Source organism: Eretmochelys imbricata, chromosome 8 (genome assembly GCF_965152235.1).
Source record: "Eretmochelys imbricata isolate rEreImb1 chromosome 8, rEreImb1.hap1, whole genome shotgun sequence".
Taxonomy (NCBI): Eukaryota; Metazoa; Chordata; order Testudines; family Cheloniidae; genus Eretmochelys; species Eretmochelys imbricata.
Window position 1 is genome coordinate 2182150 of NC_135579.1, and position 19387 is coordinate 2201536.

Genomic DNA, 19387 nt, shown 5'->3' on the forward strand with positions numbered 1-19387 from the left:
ATTTCAGTGGGACTCCATGTGAATGCAAAGATGTGCCCTCTTGGATCTGATGGCAGAACTGTGGCCTTAAAGGTACATGTACTGGGCGCAGGTGCACAGCTAGATAAGGGCCTGATCCAGCTCCCACCCTTAAGGTCTATTTAGTTCAGTGAGAGTTTGATCAGTCCTGAAATGTAGTGTCATAGTTCATTTACCCAGTAAAGGTAGTTAACAAAGTACATCTCTTTCCCAACCTGTTTTCTTTGACAATAAAACCCAAAACCATTTCCCACTAAAATTAGGACAATTAGATGCAAAAATCCTCATGTGATTCAATGATAGGGTTATTCACACAGACGGGAAAAGAGGGTCCTTAAAAATTGTGTAAGATTAATATGGGGAAGGAGAAAGAGATCCTTGTTAAGAAAAATAACATAAGACACATGCAACCAACACGTTAAGAAAAAGGTATTTTATTTACACAACTGCTATAGTTCCTTAAGAACAATATATACCATCTTTATTTGAAAGGGTCAGTCTTCTTTCAAATACAAGAACTGCATAATGCAGGACTGTCAGTAATGCAAAACAGCAGTCACACATCACACTTCTATAGTGCAGGCTCAAGCAGCGCAAGTAAATTATACTTTAAAAACAGTATGGCTGAATATTATAATTGAAACACAGTGTTTGCACTTTGACAAGGTTAACTAGAACAGAACAAGGGTTTTGTTCATGCTTTAGTAGGAATGTGACTCTCATTTGAGGTTTACACCCTTTATCGGGTTAGGAGAATTTTTCTTCAGGCAGACTGCTTTTCACTTAAACAAGGTTGGATTTCTTTCCCTCTGTAATTTTGTCTTTTGTATTCCAGTAATCCACTGCTTTATAGTATAAGTTTGCACACAGGTATATATTTGCCTTAGAGGTGGTGCTTTCCAATCTTGAACTGTCTTGCACAAAGAAACACTGACCTACTAATATATACCAAAATTAGACAGCTTGTATTTTATAGTCTTAAATAGTGGAATGGGAGAGGGAGACTGTTTCTAAGACAGAGGGGAAAGAGGACTGATAGAATTCAGAGAATGCCAAGACTAGCTCCTTACTCAACCTTTTTGGTCTAAACAATTGTTTTTCCAGTTTCAGAATGGTGTTGCTCTTTAATGGTTATGGGGGTATTATGGCAGCAATGAAAGAGAAAGTATTTTAAATAACACCAGAAATTAATGCAAGAAAAAGTAACTTATTTCTCTTTGAGCTTATTGCTGTGATCTTAAAAAAAAAAAATAGAACAAACCAACTGGAAGACCAAGTATAAGCAGTCATTCTGGTGTTTGAGTCAGTGTCCAGCACTATTGTGTTCTAGCAGAAAAGCAAGGAAAAGTCCAAAGATCTCAAATTATGTTTCCTTCAGTTCAGTGCCACAAGAGTTTATTAAAGCTATTGTCCTTGCTTCTTTGAAAGGTACCTGAAAGAAACAAAACAAATTATTTTTAACAAAATAAAATGGGGGGGAGGGGAGAATGTTAGTTAGTACACAAGCTGTCATAAATATAAAGGGAAGGGTAACCACCTTTCTGTATACAGTGCTATAAAATCCCTCCTGGCCAGAGGCAAAACCCTTTCACCTGTAAAGGGTTAAGAAGCTAAGGTAACCTAGTTGGCACGTGACCCAAATGACCAATGAGAGGACAAGATACTTTCAAATCTGGAGGGGGGCGGGGGGGGGGGGAACAAAGGGTTTTTCTGTCTGTGTGATGCTTTTGCCGGGACCAGATCAGGAAGGCAGCCTCAGAACTTCTGTTAAGTTAGTAAGTAATCTAGCTAGAAATGCGTTAGATTTCCTTTTGTTTTTCCTCAGCCTCAAATCTGGCTAATTCCAACTTCTGTTGAACAGTGCAGTCTGTCATCCTAACCTCTCTGTTTTTAACTAACTTTACACCTGAGAGTTAGGAAAAAAAACCAAAAAAACCCCCCAAAAAACCTGGCTTGTAAAATTTTGCTGTGCTGTAACCCGATAGCTGTTTTCAACCTACAGAAAAATCCTTTTGTTATGCCTGCTGCTCTGTCCCCCAGGCAGAGGCACAGAATCTATAGCTGCAATCACCTTTTACAAAACTGGCTTTTAAAATCCTGCTGTGCTTCTAGTTCAAAACGATCCCACCACCCTGCCACCATGTCAAGGTTCCTTCCCCACTCTGAACTCTAGGATACAGATGTGGGGACCTGCATGCGAGACCCTCTAAACTTATTCTTACCAGCTCAGGTTAAAACTTTCCCAAGGTACAAACTTCGCCTTGTGCTTGAACCATATGCTGCCACCACCAAGCGTTTTAAACAAAGAACAGGGAAAGAGCCCACTTGGAGATGTCTTCCCCCAAAATATCCCCCCAAGCCCTACACCCTCTTTCCTGGGGAAGGCTTGATAAGAATCCTCACAAATTTGTACAGGTGAACACAGACCCAAACCCTTGGATCTTAAGAACAATGAAAAATCAATCAGGTTCTTAGAAGAATTTTAATTAAAGAAAAGGTAAAATAATCACCTCTGTAAAATCAGGATGGTAAATACCTTACAGGGTAATCAGATTCAAAACATAGAGAATCCCTCTAGGCAAAACCTTAGTTACAAAAAGACACAAAAACAGGAATATATATATTCCATCCAGCACAGCTTATTTTACCAGCCTTTACACACAAGGAAATCTAACGCATTTCTAGCTAGATTACTTACTAACTTAACAGAAGTTCTGAGGCTGCCTTCCTGATCTGGTCCCGGCAAAAGCATCACACAGACAGAAATACCCTTTGTTCCCCCCCCCCAGATTTGAAAGTATCTTGTCCTCTCATTGGTCATTTGGGTCAGGTGCTAGCGGGGTTACCTTAGCTTCTTAACCCTTTATAGGTGAAAGGGTTTTGCCTCTGGCCAGGAGGGATTTTATAGCACTGTATACAAAAAGGTGGTTACCCTTCCCTTTATATTTATGACACGAGCTCTTTTATAATGACACTGCTTAAGAACCAGCATGCCTTTGAATGACTTATTACAAATGGAATGATTCAAGACCTATGATCATTAATGCACTGGGTGATGGAAAGGTGGTGGTTAGAGGCAGCTTTCAAGATTTCACCATCATTCCCCTCTGTGAAAAGTAGATTTCCTACAATCCAACACAGACGTGGTTACTATTTTTGAAAGTAACAACTAACTAAATATACAAACACGTTTAAATCAAATTTCAGTTAATCAGAAATTACCTGAATAGCTCTCTAAATTCTTTTGGTCTAAACATTCTGCTGTTAGGAGTCTGACAAATTCTGAAGGAAGATGCCTTTAAACATTAAGGTTTTGATGACCATTCATTAAAGAATAAGGCCACTCAATTACTCCACTTTTAGGGTTCTCCTCTTACTACAGTTAGGAGATGTCAAGCACCGTGGTAACATCACAGCTTTTATAATCTTTATTAAAAACACCCTGTAACTGGCCTTCACAGCAGAGAGTTCCAAAGGGTTAATTTAAAATAAACTTAGCATTTGGCCTCCATGCTAAGTAGTATACAGCACTAGTAAATTAAGATTAACAAATTTCCAGAGCTGTTTTTATTGAGACAAACACGTTGCATACACATTTATTTATTGGATGGGTTTGCAAGCTCCTCTCAAAGCTCATGGCACTTGTATAAAGATTATGAGGAAGATTTTCAAAAGCACAAATGAGAGTTAGATGCCCAACTTCCCAGTGACTTTCAATGGAAGTTAGGCACTTACCTGCCTTTTATGCCTTTGAAAATCTCCCCTCAAAGGCTATATGGCCTTAATACTTTACTGCCCAAACCTGGTGCACAACATAACCCCTCTGCATTGCATAAACCCTCATTAACAATTAGGAACCTCATTATATACAGTGATCCACATTTAACCACCTCCGACCCTTTAATCATATGTTCTGAAAAAAGACTGTAATATGCCCTGAAGGTTAATAAAGTTAGACTGTCAGACTGGGGGTGAGAAGAGAAGGACTTCCAGGCCCTCTGATTGAGAATACCCTAACCTCCATACCCCACTATAGAGCAGTTAGGTTGAACACTTCCACTGACCACAACTGCTATAGTATCACATGGAACAAGAGGTGCTCACCCAAACTGTCAGGTCCCAAACCATTTAGTGGGTTAGATCATAAATCAAAGCCTTAAGTTCTAACCAAAAACTAGAGACCCATCCCATCTCAAGTTGAAGTGTGTGTAGCAGTGCAGTTTTTCCTTCCAGGTAATTTTAAAGCAGGATATAGTATTTAGGGATGATGGGAGGGAGAAAACTTGACATAGTCCTTACCTTTCCCAGTGTTTGTGATTCAGTTCCAAAAAGTCATCTAATTTTGCTATTTCTTTGAGGTACTGAGTAAGCTTTAAAAGCTCCTTGTCTTTATCCCGATTTAAATGTGCTTTCATAAAGGGTCTTATCTATTGAGAGACAGAAGTATAAGCATTTGCCTAACACAACACTTGCAATTCTCTCACATTTGGTTATTTGTGAATTAGGTATATTTTTTTATTATTTGTGAAGTAAGTACACTGTTCAGAGTAAGTTAGGCGTCCCTGCCACTCACTCATGTAAAGAGAAATCCCAGAAAAGTCTACACAAAAAATCTGTATACAAACTATACCAACTAAGTCTTTTCCAGTATTATATAGAACAGGGTACTTTATAGGCTTTTAATTCTTGAGAGATCTCATCCTTCATGAAAATGCCCACCGCTTAAACCAACTAGAAAATAAAATTCTTGCTGTCTCATTTTTTTCAAACAGGAGCAAAGGAGGATACTCTTCATAATTACTTTCCCGCTAGTTAGTCCAGAAGTGCCTACAATCTGAAGCTCAGTTCACTAAAGTCTTAAGTTATGTGGTATGCATACTGCATTTGGAATCTGGACGCCTGGATGGCCATAACTGAGACATTTAAATTATCATTTCCACAAGTTTCTGTAGAAAACTTTCTACCTCATAGAAAGGAAGTCCCTTAAGTATCCATAACAGAACACTACTGTTACTTTTCTGTTCTCAGTCTGTCCCTGTTGCCATCTCACCACAGAGGTACAAAATTATAGTAAGAACTTAAGGTATTTTCCAGTCCCAGATCAATCTGCTGCTATTCTAGCTTGAACATGTCTATTACAGGTTATTTGACTTCTGAGTTAGTTAAAGGGACAGAGTCAAATACAAGTCAATTGAAGCTTCAGGTATTGCGTCTTCCCCAAATTCCCCTGCTAGTTTGTGGCATTACATTTTTCCCTATCATTTTTCTCTCCCCTATTATTCTGTGAAAGACGCCCCCACACACACCACCAAAAAGGGGGTGGGGAGAGGAACAAAGTAAAAATAACTGCACAAAACAAAACTGAAAAGAAGTTGTGTCACAGTAATCTCTGGTGTTGCTTGTAACAATAGAGGGTTCAAAAAACTTAAATGATTTTGAGTTGACTGTGACCTTTTAAAGGAGCTGTGAAACTCATTCCAAATCTCGCTATCTACTTGTATCATAAGCTTTTAGACAATCAGTGAAGCCCAAGTGGAGTGGCTGATTAAATTCTTTTGCCTTAGGTTGAAAATCTGATCTTGATTCCCTCTCCTCCAACATCCTCTCTCAACAACCACCTCCAATTTGTCTTGCTGTCAATATAATCTGGGCTGTAACACATTTGTGCTGTACCCCCGTGAACAAGTAATGATACTGTTCTGTCAGTCTCGCACTTCATCACGTCTCCCTCTAGTCAGACTCAACGGTCAAGCGATTTGCACTGGTCTGTCACAATTTCTAACACAACCAGATAGATTTTACGACAACAAGGGATGTAAGAATAGTTTTCAGTTCCTTGAACTTTGTGGCATTACCTCAACAACATGTCTCATCCAACACAAACATTTTACTAGGGTGACAGCTTCTTTGGAAAAAGAAGGCTTTAATATAGCTTTGCTGACAATTGCCTTAGTCTTGGTATGTGTTGTTATACCTTTGCCTCATTTTAGCCACTCACCATTCTTCCCCCTCTACTTTACTAATAGCATTTTGCCATACACTTCTCTTAGGATTCTGCCCTGGAGGAATATCCTTGGGCAGTCCTGTCACAGAAAGAGCATTGATAATCTTCTGCTTCCCAAAACAGTGCACATTTCTTACTGAAAATTTCATACAATTTCACCCATCATATGTCCGTGTGCAAACATCTTGGAGTCCTATTTCTTAGACTGACAAGATTTTTTTCCCTCATGAACAACACGAGTTTAACAAGTTTAACCCATTATCAGAAATTCAAGCAGTGTTCTTTCTATTTACTGAATCAACATCAATAATGTGGAGTCTGAAAACAAGTTAGTTGGCAATTTTGTTCCGTATGATAACTTGCATTTCTGCAGTACCACTGATTTCATAGGAGCAGGACCTTTTTTATATTGGCATACCTCTGATAAAGTATAGCAACAAGATATTTAATGTCATTTATCCTATGTTTGTACAGCACCAAGCACAGTGGGGCCCAATCTGATTGGTCTTTAGTCTTCCTACTTCATTTCAGTAGTCTAAATGTTTCTACTTTAACAGTAAATCAAAATACCGTATTCAGTACATCTCCCTTACTACTAAAAAGCGATTATCTAGTCCAAATAGTTGTTCTTTGTTTTTAAACTATCAAATATGCATTGTGTTTTGTTGATCAACATCTCACAGTAGTTTAAAAACACAGTAAAGAAATACAGAAAGCAGCTATAAGAAGTCAATTATTTACTTTCATTTGTTGCTGCTTTGCTAATAATTTCATTGAAAGTTACCTTTAGTCCATTTTGTGGGTTCATTAGAAAGTTTCGTCCAATATCATCAAACATGATAGTATTTTTCTTGTTGTAAAATTCCGAAAATTTGCCCCATATAACACCAAGAGGTTTCACCTGCAAATAGAAGTGTGTAAGAGTTACCTGAGGTAAAACACATGATGTAAAGATGGCAAGAGATGTGGAAATCATACCATCAGTATTGCAACTTTACTGTACTTTTCACTTATCCTTTTGCTGAAGAATTAGCAGGTGCATGCAGTCTATTGTCTTCAATATAGTACTTCAAAATTACTCATTAAACGTATATCGTGAAAAGTAGTCTTGTGACACAAATGAATGTTCTCCCAATAGCCCTATTTATTAGTTGTTTGACCGCCACATTGTCTATTATAACCAAAGAACGACTGTAAATTCAAAATGCTACAGCGAGATTGTTCTTCCCAGTCCCCCTTCCTGAACTTCAGTTGGTTTTTAGGGTTTTCTTATGTGCAAGTCCCAACACAAACTTAAAACAAAAATATATAAAGGGGGTTCCGATCACTAGCTATTTTAAAAGAAAAAAACTTTGCTGTTTAAAAGGAGGAAAACCATTAATCTAGGAAATACAAAATGATTCTTACATCTATTAGTCCTCTCCTTGGAGTGTGCACCGTTATCATGGCAGCACTGTCCAACATGAAGGTTATCTTGTAGTTTGCATTTGTACTCACTCCCAGCTCCTGGGTAACAGAGATTAATAATTGAAATTCCAGACAGACAGTTTTACTGCTATCAATTAAAAACTTTGATTGTAACACATTATATTTGTGAAGGGGTCAGCGGCGGAGGATGAATGGAGACATGCAAAAAATAGATTTCTACTCTCCTATTCAACGAGAATAAAGTACAGAATTCTACTAACAGAAAAAACTGGTGTGAGTGTAGTATTGCAATTCCTAGGGCCAAATTTCATAAACTGACATCAGTATAAAATCAGTGAGTTCAGTGAAGAGACAAGATACAGAGAGCTTCTGACCCACCTCAGTATCATCCCTGTATCCACTACAAGCAAGAAGAGAAGAGGGGGCAATGTTCTCCAAAATTTCTAGATGATGTAGACCCCCGCTCAGTCTCTAGAGCTAAGTGTGTAACAAAGAGCGTGTGTTTTCCTTTCTTCAATTTGCTCCTGTTCCACATTATAGCCAGGCCCAAAGACCAAGCAAATATGATAGTAGTCAACATGTGGGACAGTAGAAGGGTAAGTGCCTAATGAAAGAATCAGCCTTGCAACAGATGTGGCTCACCTTTTATAGACCTGGCCACTCCTGAAACAATGGGAGCACAGACAACTTAGATCATTTATAGAAAATAATCTTTGAGTAAATGACACTGCATCATTTCTATTTCAAATCCTTTCTTAAAACTTATGTAACACTAAACTTTGCTATAATGTGTAAATTTTATTTATTCCTTTGTTGCACATACCAGAATTAAAATTCAGAACCATGCGCCAAGTAAGCACAAACCATCCACTGCAACAGCTTTCCTTCAGACATCTAGCCACACCTGAATGCCTTGCTGTTATGTACAAAGTGAATCTTCTTACAAATGAAGAGCGCTCTCTACATAGATCAGTGTCAGTGTTATACCAAAGCGAAATGCTAAACAGCATCTGAATTCCATTTATGTGTGTGTGATAAGAATAAAATTGAACTGAGTTATTCTGCCTCACTTTTGTTGCTGCAGATGTTACCTCTGAGAACTAACAGCGTGTGGTGACCCTTTAAGGACAGCTCCAGAACTTTTTTCTGTTTCAGCCCTTTAAGGCCAGGTACTTTGGGGGTGGTTGTTCCCAAATGGAGGATGCAAACTGTAGGCTAGAAGCAACATAAGCTTGAAGCTATGGAAGGGGACAACTATACAAGAGAGGTCTTCTACTCAGCTTAGAGAGAGAAGCAGCAAACTGCTATCGGTGGGAATCAAGTGACCAAGATTGAGGCCTGGACCACAGTGGGGCTCCCAGCAGAGAAGGAAACCAGGAAGGCCTGAGTGTGAAGCAGATACAGCTGAGTTTAGAGCAAATGACTGCTTTGCTATCCAGGACTACCTGCAGCCCATGGTAGAGGGAGATCACACAGGCGCCCCTGGGGCGCCGAGGTACCATCTAGAGGTAGTCTGGTTCTATCCCAGCAATCAAGGGGAGATTGTTGCATGTATCTAGGGAATGGGCTGTGGCCAAAGAAAGGCAAATTATTGGTTTTCTGGATATCTTATTTCATTAGACTTTCCTTTACCTATGACAGGACGATTGTTGGTTTTATCTAGAGTGCTGACCAACCAGAGAGGGGAAACTGAGGCAGCAGCTGCACCTCACATGAGTGGTAAGCAACCCTTTTACAAAGATATTTAATCATATATCCACATTGGTTTGAAACCATTTTTTAGTACCAGTGAACTGAAATGTAAACTCTCTGAAGTTTCCCTCGCAATAAACGCTAGCCAATAAAAAAATAAGAGCAGGAAAGTCTGACAGACCTATTTATCATAGTGAGGTACAACTGACCATAGTTAAGGCTGGGTCATGTTTACCATTCTCACCCCAATTTCATTCATAACTCAAAGCTTTCATAGCTTTGCCTGAAGTTCTCGATCACTGATCTCTATCTGAAGCTGATTTATAAAAAGACCATGACTATTCTGAGCATAAGCGAAGTGGAAAATATACTTTTCCCAATTAAAAAAAACACTCAAAAAATGGCAGCTACAAAGCCAAAACAGCAGAAGTACAAAAGGCATAAATCTGGAACTGAAACTGGTTTTGATTTGACTGAGTTTTGAGAATTTGAAAATTACAAACCAAGCACACAGCAATTTTTACTAAGATCACTAAGTGGATAGCTAAAGCTAGCTGCAAATATGTTCACAGCTAAGTCAGCTGTGCTGTCACTAGCTAATTGTCTATTGTGCTTAAATCAGTAAAGAACTGGATCTGAAAGGGCTCCTATGGACTTTGTAAGAGGCACAGGAGAGAGCAGAACTCCACCATTGGGGAAGGTGCAAGGAAAAAACGGGAGGGGTTCCCTCCTGCTGTTCTCTAGTATGCTACATGTGTATCTATGGACACTTAAAACTGCATTACATTTATGAAAAATAGTATTTGATATAATTACAGATTATATATACAAATGAGAGCAAAATCTGCATGACCAATCTAATCTCTAGCACCTCCTAGCTCATTTGTATGGAATTCTAAAATTAGGATTATTCTCAGTTTTGTGAGGGAGACTGTTTTAAAAACACTAGGAACTTTTAGAAAACCCAAACAGCTTTTTATCGCCCTGCCCACACTCCCTAACTGCTAGTATTGCTATATAAGCTGCTGAACACAGTCTGATTAAAGGTTTCAAACCCCTATCTACCAAATACTAACAACATAATAGAAACCAATGATATTTCCAGACATAACTTACTTTCATTTTAGCTTCAATCCACTTCATATTAGTAGCAGCTAAAACAAGGGGAGGAGGGAGAAGAACACTTTATCAAGATGAACCAGTGAAAGGTAAAGTTTCAGTTCTTTTAAACTATCATTTTTGTTTAACTGCTTGGTACAAGTTAAACTATCATTACATTTTCCCTCCACCACTGTCCTCAAGTTTGTTTCCTATATAAAATATTTAGTTGAAACTAATTCCTTTTAGTTTGAAAAAGCTAACAGACTAGATCAAATTCTGCACACACTTTAAAAGGCAGACTATTTAAACTAAATTAACCATTTTGCTGTAACATGATTAAAGCTAGATTAAAAAAAATTAGACCGTAGCTCAGCTCGAGACAAGCCTCAACCTGCGAGAAGACAGGAAACCAACTGGTGTGTTAGGGCAAATTAGTGACCACCCTGTAATAATGGCAACAGAGTTTTGCTTGTTTCCTGCCCCACTCTGCTGATGAATACGCTTTATCTATTGGCTGCTTTGGGATATATGCACATCATCAAGCAGCGTATGGATGTTTAACATACATCTTAATCCCTTCAATTACTTGTTAATCTGTACAAAGTAATATTCGATATTGTTTTATACCCTGTTCATTTCTTCACCACATTCATTTATTTGCCTGGGCAGTATACTGTGTTTAGCTACATAGAATCATAGAATCTCAGGGTTGGAAGGGACCTCAGGAGGTCATCTAGTCCAACCCCCTGCTCAAAGCAGGGCCAATCCCCAGTTTTTGCCCCAGATCCCTAAGTGGCCCCCTCAAGGATTGAACTCACAAGCCTGGGTTTAGCAGGCCAACGCTCAAACCACTGAGCTATCACATGAGGTCTACCATCTTTCTAAAAATAGATCTAATCACTACTGAGCATGAACCGACTACTCACTCAGGGATTAAATTCAATACAGCCAAAATTAAGGTATTGCATAAGGTTTTACAATAAACAGCAAAAGATGCAATTATATTTAACAACTTTACTGCAGCATCCCACATGCTAAACAATTCACAAGATTTTCATTTGGTAAAGAAAATAACTTACACCAAATTACAATATCATAATCTTCATATGCAGACGTCAGGAATTCATGAAGGTATGGCCTCATTAACTCTACCCCAGTTTCTGCACATGACCTATGGTCTGAGAGGAAAACAAACAACTCATTATTAGTTTAGCATATTTTTTGTTAAATCCAATTCCTGTATGGGCCCCATCAATGAAACACCCAACACTTCAAAAAAAAAACAATGAATAAATTCTCCTAAACCCTATTATACAGGGAAGTTGTATCCCCACTCTGGGAACTAAAGCAGAGAGACTGTAGCTTGCCCAAGCCTGTGGCAGAACCAAAAATGTAACATAGGTTCCCTCAGACAGAGTCCAGTTAACCATAAGACCATTTTTCCTCCTTTATTTCAAAAGGCAATATTTGTGACCATGTGCCTTAATGATTCTTACTGTCAAACACATAAGCATAACAGTCTGCCTTCATTAGAAAATGGCTTCCTGTGAAACTCTCATTATTACAGCACCTTTAACTCATGTTCTTACTAATGACTTGAATTCTGATCCTGGATTACAAACATCTCACACATAATTTTTTAGGGGGTTGGAGGAAAGGAGAGAGAAAGATAATTGGTAAGGTTTAGAGTCAAACTCCATAATGTCCCCATATCCCAATACAGTCTGTGAAGTCATAAGAAAACACTGATCTCTCAGAGAAACCATTTTGGTAGTTTTCATATGCAATGCATTATGGAGTGGTGTTTCAAAACTCCATGGAGAATCAACACTGAACTAATCTCCTCTTACCAAAAAGAGAAACATCATCACCTACAGGTTGACTTTATCATATTTAAAATAAGTGTTTTTCCATTCACTGCCACCTCAATGCCTGGGACAGCATACAAAAGGAAAATTACACCGGACCGTCGCTAGAACGCATGTCTATATAGCACAAATTCGCATATAATGTGGTTGCAGCCACGGATCCCAAATTTAAATTACTTTAATTGCAATTCATTTTAATGCGGTCCCTGCTATAATGCGGTACCGTGCATGGATCCCAAATCCCGCGTTCTAGCAAGGGTCCGGTGCATTAGGATGAAAGTATAAACTTAACTTCTCTCTGCATCCCTACGTAGCAAATTTTATGTATTGCGGCCTTAAATCAACAGTACTCAATGTTGATAAAGCACAAGGCTATTTTAAAAATAGTAGCAATGCAAGACAAAAAAAACAGTACAAGGCAGCAGTATGGTGGTACAAGCAGATGGTATTAACTGTGACTTGTAAGGGGAAAAATACCTATCAAAGGCTAACATAGTAGTTAATGAACAGACTAATTTCTTTAAAAAAAAAAGTTTGATAACTTACCAAACAGTGTGTAATCAACATCAAGTACCAACAGCTTTTTCCCTTCCCTAGGAGGATTCAGAATTTCCACTTTGTACTCTTTGACTCTGCGGGAAATTTTTAGTAGGTTTTCTTCCCTAATACAACAGTACATACAGTTATAGTTAACAAGTGAGGACTGAACATTCAGCAACATTGCAATCTTTTCTTAAAATGGCTATAACACACCTATTTTCTACTTCAACAACTTCTTCTTCAATATCAAAGTCATTGACTACATCATCATTGTCAGGGGGTGGTCCAAGGACATCCTCCTAGAGGGATGAAAAAATACAGCAGCATTAAAATAAACACAATTGAATCTCAGGATTTTGTTACAACACATTACAGGAAAAAGATAAAACTGCTTAATCTATATGCTTTTCATTTTAACAGTGGCACAATTAGTGAAACATTTCAGAGGTGCTAGAAGCACATAACAGAGCTTATACTTAAGACTGATCACTACAGCAATTATAACAAGCAAATCTATTACAGTTCTACAGGGAAGTTCATTTTACACACAAGACAGGAGCAGCAAAGTTGGTATGGTGCCATTATTCTTAAACTAACTAGTCTCTGGAACACTAGAATTTCAGTCACAATTAGGAAACACATGACAAAGTGTAGTTCATAATTTTATAGAAACAAATGGGCAAAAAGAAAATGTTTACCAAACTCTCTTCACGAGTTCCCATCATCATGATTTTAGTATTTGGTTTCAGTTTGAGAGCTCCGAGCTTAACATCATTGTCTGCAGGTTTGCCTACAATACAAGCAGATCATTGTTTTCGCACTGAAGTCGAGGGATTTCATTTGGTTTAAGATGACAGACCCATACTAAATACCATGTCATTGGAGCCTCAGTTTCCCTATGTCACTAACACGTTCAAGCATAGACTATTATGAACCTGTATTAATACAGAGTAATGCCAAACTGAAATAAAAAATTACTTATATTACAACAGCGCTTTGAATCTCCAATCAAGACAGGGGCTTCATTGCCCAGGTACTATACATAAAATCCCTCTCATACTTGCAGTTTACTTTTTTTTTTTAAAAACTTTGATGTGAAATTTCTGCAAATTATTTAAAAACAGGCATGATGTACCAATGCTAAGCAACATCCCGTGACGCGTGACATCCCTGTGAACACACCCATCCAAAATCCATAGCCATTCGGGTGGGGAGGAGAGAGCTCCACTGGGGTATACAGCTTGGACACACAAAAGCAGATTCTTCCTCTGAGTTACGCAGCTCCACCAATAACTAATGTGAAGAATTACCTTTCATTTTAAGTCCAAGCAGCTTTTGGCGCTCTGGTAGAACTCCTGTAAGGCCTTTGAGAGATTGTTTAAGATCTAACACTGTATCATCTTCTGATAATGAGGTTATAGAATATTCCTGTCCACCCCATTTTATTATGAGAGAGAGAGACATCCTTGAAGCATATGTTCAGTATTACTGCCAGCAATATCTGCAAGAAGGGAAGGGACAAAGAGATGGTGATATTAAAAAAAATACAGAAGTGAGAAAAGCATTTAATTGGAAGGCAATTAAGTTTATACTTACAGTATTTTAAAAGCTGCAGTATTACTTAGGTTGTTTGTTTAAAGTTTTTAATTTTGTATGAACTGCAGCAGCTATGACCAAGTTTTAAAACTGAGGGATAAAGTGCAGAGCTAAAACTGGGGCCTGTAGTTACATTTGTATTGAATTTAGCAGTATTATATTCATTAAGGTGCTCCAACAATGCTGATTCAATGCACATCCAGCCCAGTCTATGCTAGTAGCACCCAACTATAGTAAAGCAGCGTCACAATCATAGTCACTGCAAATCTCAGCTGCACTAAGGAACTATTAAGCAATGAGACTGTCAAGAGTGTGAGTTCTACACATGTAATTATGGAAGAACTACGTATAAAAATATTTCTAATCTTGACAGTTAGATTTAAGCATTAGCCTTCCCTACTCATTTACACCATTACAGATGTGTAATACAACACTCCAGGGCATATTTTATTGTGCCATTATCAAAGTAGGTGTGTGAAAACAAAGCCAAAACACTTGCCCAGACAATGCAATTACATCATAATAAGTACCTTATAGTTCACTCAAAACAACCCTATTGTTGATTTACTTAGTTGGTATAAATGATACTGTGTCCAAAACAGCTTACAGTTAAGTCACACACAGCAACATACAAATAGCAGAGGGAAAGAGAGATGAGTAGTATAGAGAAGGGAAGAAAACATGGTTTCTGTTGAGGTTTGAAAACGGGTGGAGAATCAGTGAGGGTACAAGGTCAAAGGAAGGCTGTTCCAGATTAGCAGGAGGGGAAGAGGAGAAGGCTCCTGTATCACCAGTGATAGATTGTCCCAAGGGACAAACAGAAGGTTGGCATTAGAAAGTGGAAAGAGCTGATGCACAGAAGTGCTGAGGACATCTACAGCAAGTGCATGGAAGTGTTTAAAAATAAGTAAGGCAAGTTGGAACTACAGACTGAAAAGAAAATTGTCAGATGCTTTAAATCTGATTTTTTTTTTTCTATTTGATGCTCTCTCCAGTGTTCTACCTCAGAATTATCTGGATCTCAGCCATACTAGTCGTATTGGAAAAACCCAGGAGGTGGGCAGGCGCATACCCACCCACTGCTAAAGGCCCCTCCCCCAGCCTAGCGGGAGGGACCACTGGACCCAGGGACCAACTGATTGCGGGGGACAACTAATGAAAAACAGGGATCGGAGTGAAGGTCAAAGGTTCAAAATGAGGATACCGGATGGGGACACTAAGCAGAGAACCCCAGACCGCGCCCACTGCTCCTCAAAGCTGTTGAGGGAGCCAGCGGACGCTGCTCAGTGGAACTCTGCCCGGATGCATGAAACTAGGGAGGAACGGAAATAGGCCCCACAGTCGCAGAGCACCCCCTCGTCTAACATCCTCCTCCTGGTATTATAGATGGAAACTTTGGCCAGAGCCAGGAGGAGGAAGTCCCGAGACCTCCTCGTCAACATGGGGCCACGGATAGGGTGTGCAAAAAGGAACAAGTGTGGGGAGAAGTGCAGCCAGAACCTCAATAAGAGGTTCTGGAGGAGCCAGAATAGGGGCTGCAACCTGGCGCATTCAAGATAGGCGTGCGCCAACAAAAGGGGAAGGCCTCAGGATGAACCGCGCCAGGTGCACGCCCGTGCTCACGGCTCCATGAAGGAGCCGTCAACTAATGTCTCCGGCGGGCCATGGGACCAAGGTGAAATAAAGGCTGGCCCACCGTGGCTCCTCACCCACTTTAGATGGAAGATAGTCCCGCCATTTGGTGTCGGGGCGGGACACGAGGGTGAGGAAATGCAGTGTATGGATCACGAGCATGTACAGATGGTTTCTGGGTGCGGTTCGAAACTGGACTGGCTGCAAGGTATGCAGCCGGCTCGGAGTGTGGGAGCGGGGAGGGCTCGCGGAACAGGGGCCCTTGGTTCCCACACCGGTAATTGAACCCGGGCCGCCTGGGTGAAAACCAGGAATCCTGACCACTAGACCACAAGGGATACTAGTGCTCACCACACCCTTGCTCTATTAGGCACAGGGAAGTAATTGTTCAATGACACCAATCAAATCAGATGAGGACAGAAGGCTTGTATAGTCCTGAGGATACCACAGTCCACACCTCCTCATTAACGCTCCTAACTGCCACATATACACAACTGAACAGGAGAGGTGATAAAAAAAATTGAGGGTTTTATTCTAAATCCTTTAAGACAGACGTGCATCCAATATTATCCTGTATGGTCGCTCAAAAAGAAAAATTATTATTTGTATTAGAGTAGCACTTAGAGGCCCCTAGCAAACTCAGACCCCATGGCAGTAAGTGATGTACAAACACAGAGTAAGAGATGATCCCTGCCCAGAAGAGTTTACAGTCTAAGTATGCAAGAGAAAGAGCATATATCCCCATGTTCCAGATGAGAAAGTAGGCCCAGACAGAATAAGTGACTTGCCCAAGATCACACAGGGAACTGGGATTGAGCCATGAATTGAAACCAGATCTCTCACATGTTAGTCCTGTGCCTAACATATAAGATCAGCCTTCCTCTCTTGTACAGCCACTTAAGCAACCATCTATTGCTGCAGGAGTACACCACCTTCAGGTGCCTGGTATCAGAAGCAGATAACAGATCTGAATTAACTTCATCCATAGCCAAGAGATCATCAGTTATCAGAACCAATCAGCTTTCTCGAATGTGCCCAGGATGGGCCTAGAAGGAAACAGCTGGATCAAAGAGAGCAAAGGACTTCATGCACTGCTGAAGCTACATCACAGCTTCCTCAAGAATCTTCCATTAAAAAAATTAAAGTGTGATAAACCTGCAGCATCAAGAGATTTTATTGGGCAAAGGTCTAGTAGTCATTTATTTAGCAACAGCTAGCATCATGCCCTCCAAAAGTGACCCCAGCACCTTCCCATTGGTCTTCACTAGCTGAGAGGAACTAGGTTCTAATTCAGATTGTGTCTGCATGTCACCCAGCACCCCCTGAACTTCAGTGAGCAACACTGGGGGAAACTTGGTCTCAGATGACTTGCCACCTCCCTCCCCCAAGACAAATAGCGCTGTCCAAATCCAAAGGCTCTTATCTGGAAAGTGAGAGAGCGCACCTCACCGTCAGGAACACTCAGCTCTGCTAGTGGATGCAAACAGATTAACCAGCTTGTTCGCCATCCAGAAGAATGTTTCCAGTTAGAAATTCAGATGTTATGGTGGAGATAAAGCTCTCTGCATCTTGCACAGCTCCAAAAGTTCTGTTTTGGTCAAACTCAGAATGACTTCCATTGCTAGGGCTCCATAGTCTCCCTTTCACTTCACCTATCATAGGTCTTCTGTATACCAGGGCTCTGAGGAGTCACAGCTTAGACCATTATTCAGAAATGGAAGACAAGACACGAGGGCCTACCAAGCTAGTAGGGGCCAGTGGGCTTACTATAACTAGGCTCCTACAACCAAGGCTCGTGACCGCTCTCATTTTTCCTTAATGCAACAGACACATGCGTAAGCACCTACACCCCAAAAGCAGGGGAGAGTTTCTAAACATGCGGGTTAGCAACTCCCACCCCCTGCACACTGAGATACCATCCCACCACCCACACTGACCGCTTCGCCCCAGGCCGCCATGTCAGCCCGTCTCCCGGGCACGCCGCAGGCCCGCACCACGAGCGGCGAGGCTACCGCCCCCCATCACCGGCGTGCCCGGGGCCTCGCCACGCGCCGTGCCGCCGGCCCCCCGCGGCCTCCTCGGCCCGTCCCGCTGCCCGCAGGCCCTCGCCAGCCAGGGCGATGGCTGGTGCCCTGCAGCCAGCGGCATCGGGGGCGCACCTGTGGCACCCACCCAGCTCAGTCCAGCCACGGCGCTGCCCCCCGGGAGCTGCCCCGCCCGCCGGGCACGGCCCGTGAGGAAGAAGCGCCCCCCCCCCCGCTGCATCCCCACGGAGCGGTGTGGGAGGGGGATCCCAGTCCCGACTGCGGGCGGCCGCAAAGGGCCCTTCGCCCCCTCACTCACCCTGGGTAACGGAACCGGCACTTTCCCGGTACCGGCCACACCGGAAGCGGAACTTGCCGTCTCCCCCGCGACCCGGAAGTAGTAGTGGAGAAGGACCCGGATGTGGCTGGACAGGCGTCAGGACTGGGCGATCCACTTCCCGCCGCCGAGCGCGCGCAGCCCACTGGTAACCCGGATGTGCGCGCGGCACCACCTGGGCAAGGGGCCTCGGCACAGTGCGCGTGCGCCCTCGAGTCTCGACGGGACGAGAGCGGGGGCAGGGGCGTCGGGAGAGAGACAAGGAGCTGAAGGGGGGGGCCGACCTGGGTGGCGGTGGGAGGGGCTGCAGCGCTGAAGGAGACCCAGGGTGGCTGGGCCTTTGGGGTGAGCCTCCCGGGTCGGGGGGCTCTGAAGGGCTAGGCCCCCGGGGAGGGGCGCTGAAGGGCAGGGAAGGGAGGCCTAGGCCCCCGGGGAGGGGGGCACTCTGAGGGGGAGGATGCTAGGCCCCTGGGGAGGGGGGGGCTCCGAAGGGCAGGGGGAGGGGGGCACTCTGAGGGGGGGATGCTAGGCCCCCGGGGAAGGGGGGCTCCGAAGGGCAGGGGGAGGGGGGCACTCTGAGGGGGAGGATGCTCGGCCCCCGGAAAGGGAGGGCTCCGAAGGGCAGAGGGGAGGAGAAGGGGGCCTAGCCCCCTGGGTAGGAGGGGATTTGAAGGGCAGGGAAGGGAGGCCTAGGCCCCCAGGAAGGGGGGGGGCTCTGAGGGGGCAGGTGTTAGGCCCCCTGGATGGGGGGGCTCTGAGGGGGAGGGGGAGTCTAGGTCCCCAGGAGGGAGGGGCTCCGTAGGGGACGTGGTGGGGGGGCGTGTCTCGGTCTCAGGAATGGTTTTCAGAGTAGCAGCCGTGTTAGTCTGTATTCGCAAAAAGAAAAGGAGGACTCTTTAGAGACACCTTAGAGACTAACCAATTTATTTGAGCATAAGCTTTCGTGAGCTACAGCTCACTTCATCGGATGCATTCACTGGAAATGAATTTTTGAATGGTTTTGTAGACTAGAAGTTATATGTGCATTTAGGGGCTGCATGCACATTGGGCTGGTTGGTATGGCTGATGGGCAAGAGGAGGCTGCATGCATGTTGGCTGGGACGCATGCCTGTGAAGGGGGTGTCCCGGCCTTAAGGGCTGGGACTGT

General features: G+C 42.3%; 1 protein-coding gene and 1 non-coding gene across 3 annotated transcripts; both read right to left on the reverse strand.

The window, feature by feature from the left end:
- Positions 1 to 436: 436 nt before the first annotated feature.
- Positions 437 to 18357, reverse strand: UBLCP1 (ubiquitin like domain containing CTD phosphatase 1). 2 transcript variants are annotated; one of them, XM_077823978.1, is made up of 11 exons: positions 18223 to 18357; positions 13962 to 14152; positions 13350 to 13441; positions 12865 to 12950; positions 12658 to 12773; positions 11323 to 11421; positions 10259 to 10296; positions 7430 to 7528; positions 6807 to 6923; positions 4318 to 4445; positions 437 to 1450 (listed from the first exon to the last, which is right to left on the reverse strand). In XM_077823978.1, the coding sequence occupies exons 2-11, from the start codon at positions 14113 to 14115 to the stop codon at positions 1423 to 1425; spliced, it is 957 nt and encodes a 318-aa protein (XP_077680104.1). In that variant the 5' UTR covers positions 14116 to 14152; positions 18223 to 18357; the 3' UTR covers positions 437 to 1422. The 2 variants fall into 2 exon arrangements, with proteins under 2 accessions (XP_077680104.1, XP_077680105.1); XM_077823979.1 differs by lacking the exon at positions 18223 to 18357 and adding an exon at positions 17817 to 18012.
- TRNAE-UUC (transfer RNA glutamic acid (anticodon UUC)) lies at positions 16146 to 16217 on the reverse strand. The gene has a single exon. It is a non-coding gene; the product is annotated as a tRNA-Glu (tRNA).
- Positions 18358 to 19387: the final 1030 nt, after the last annotated feature.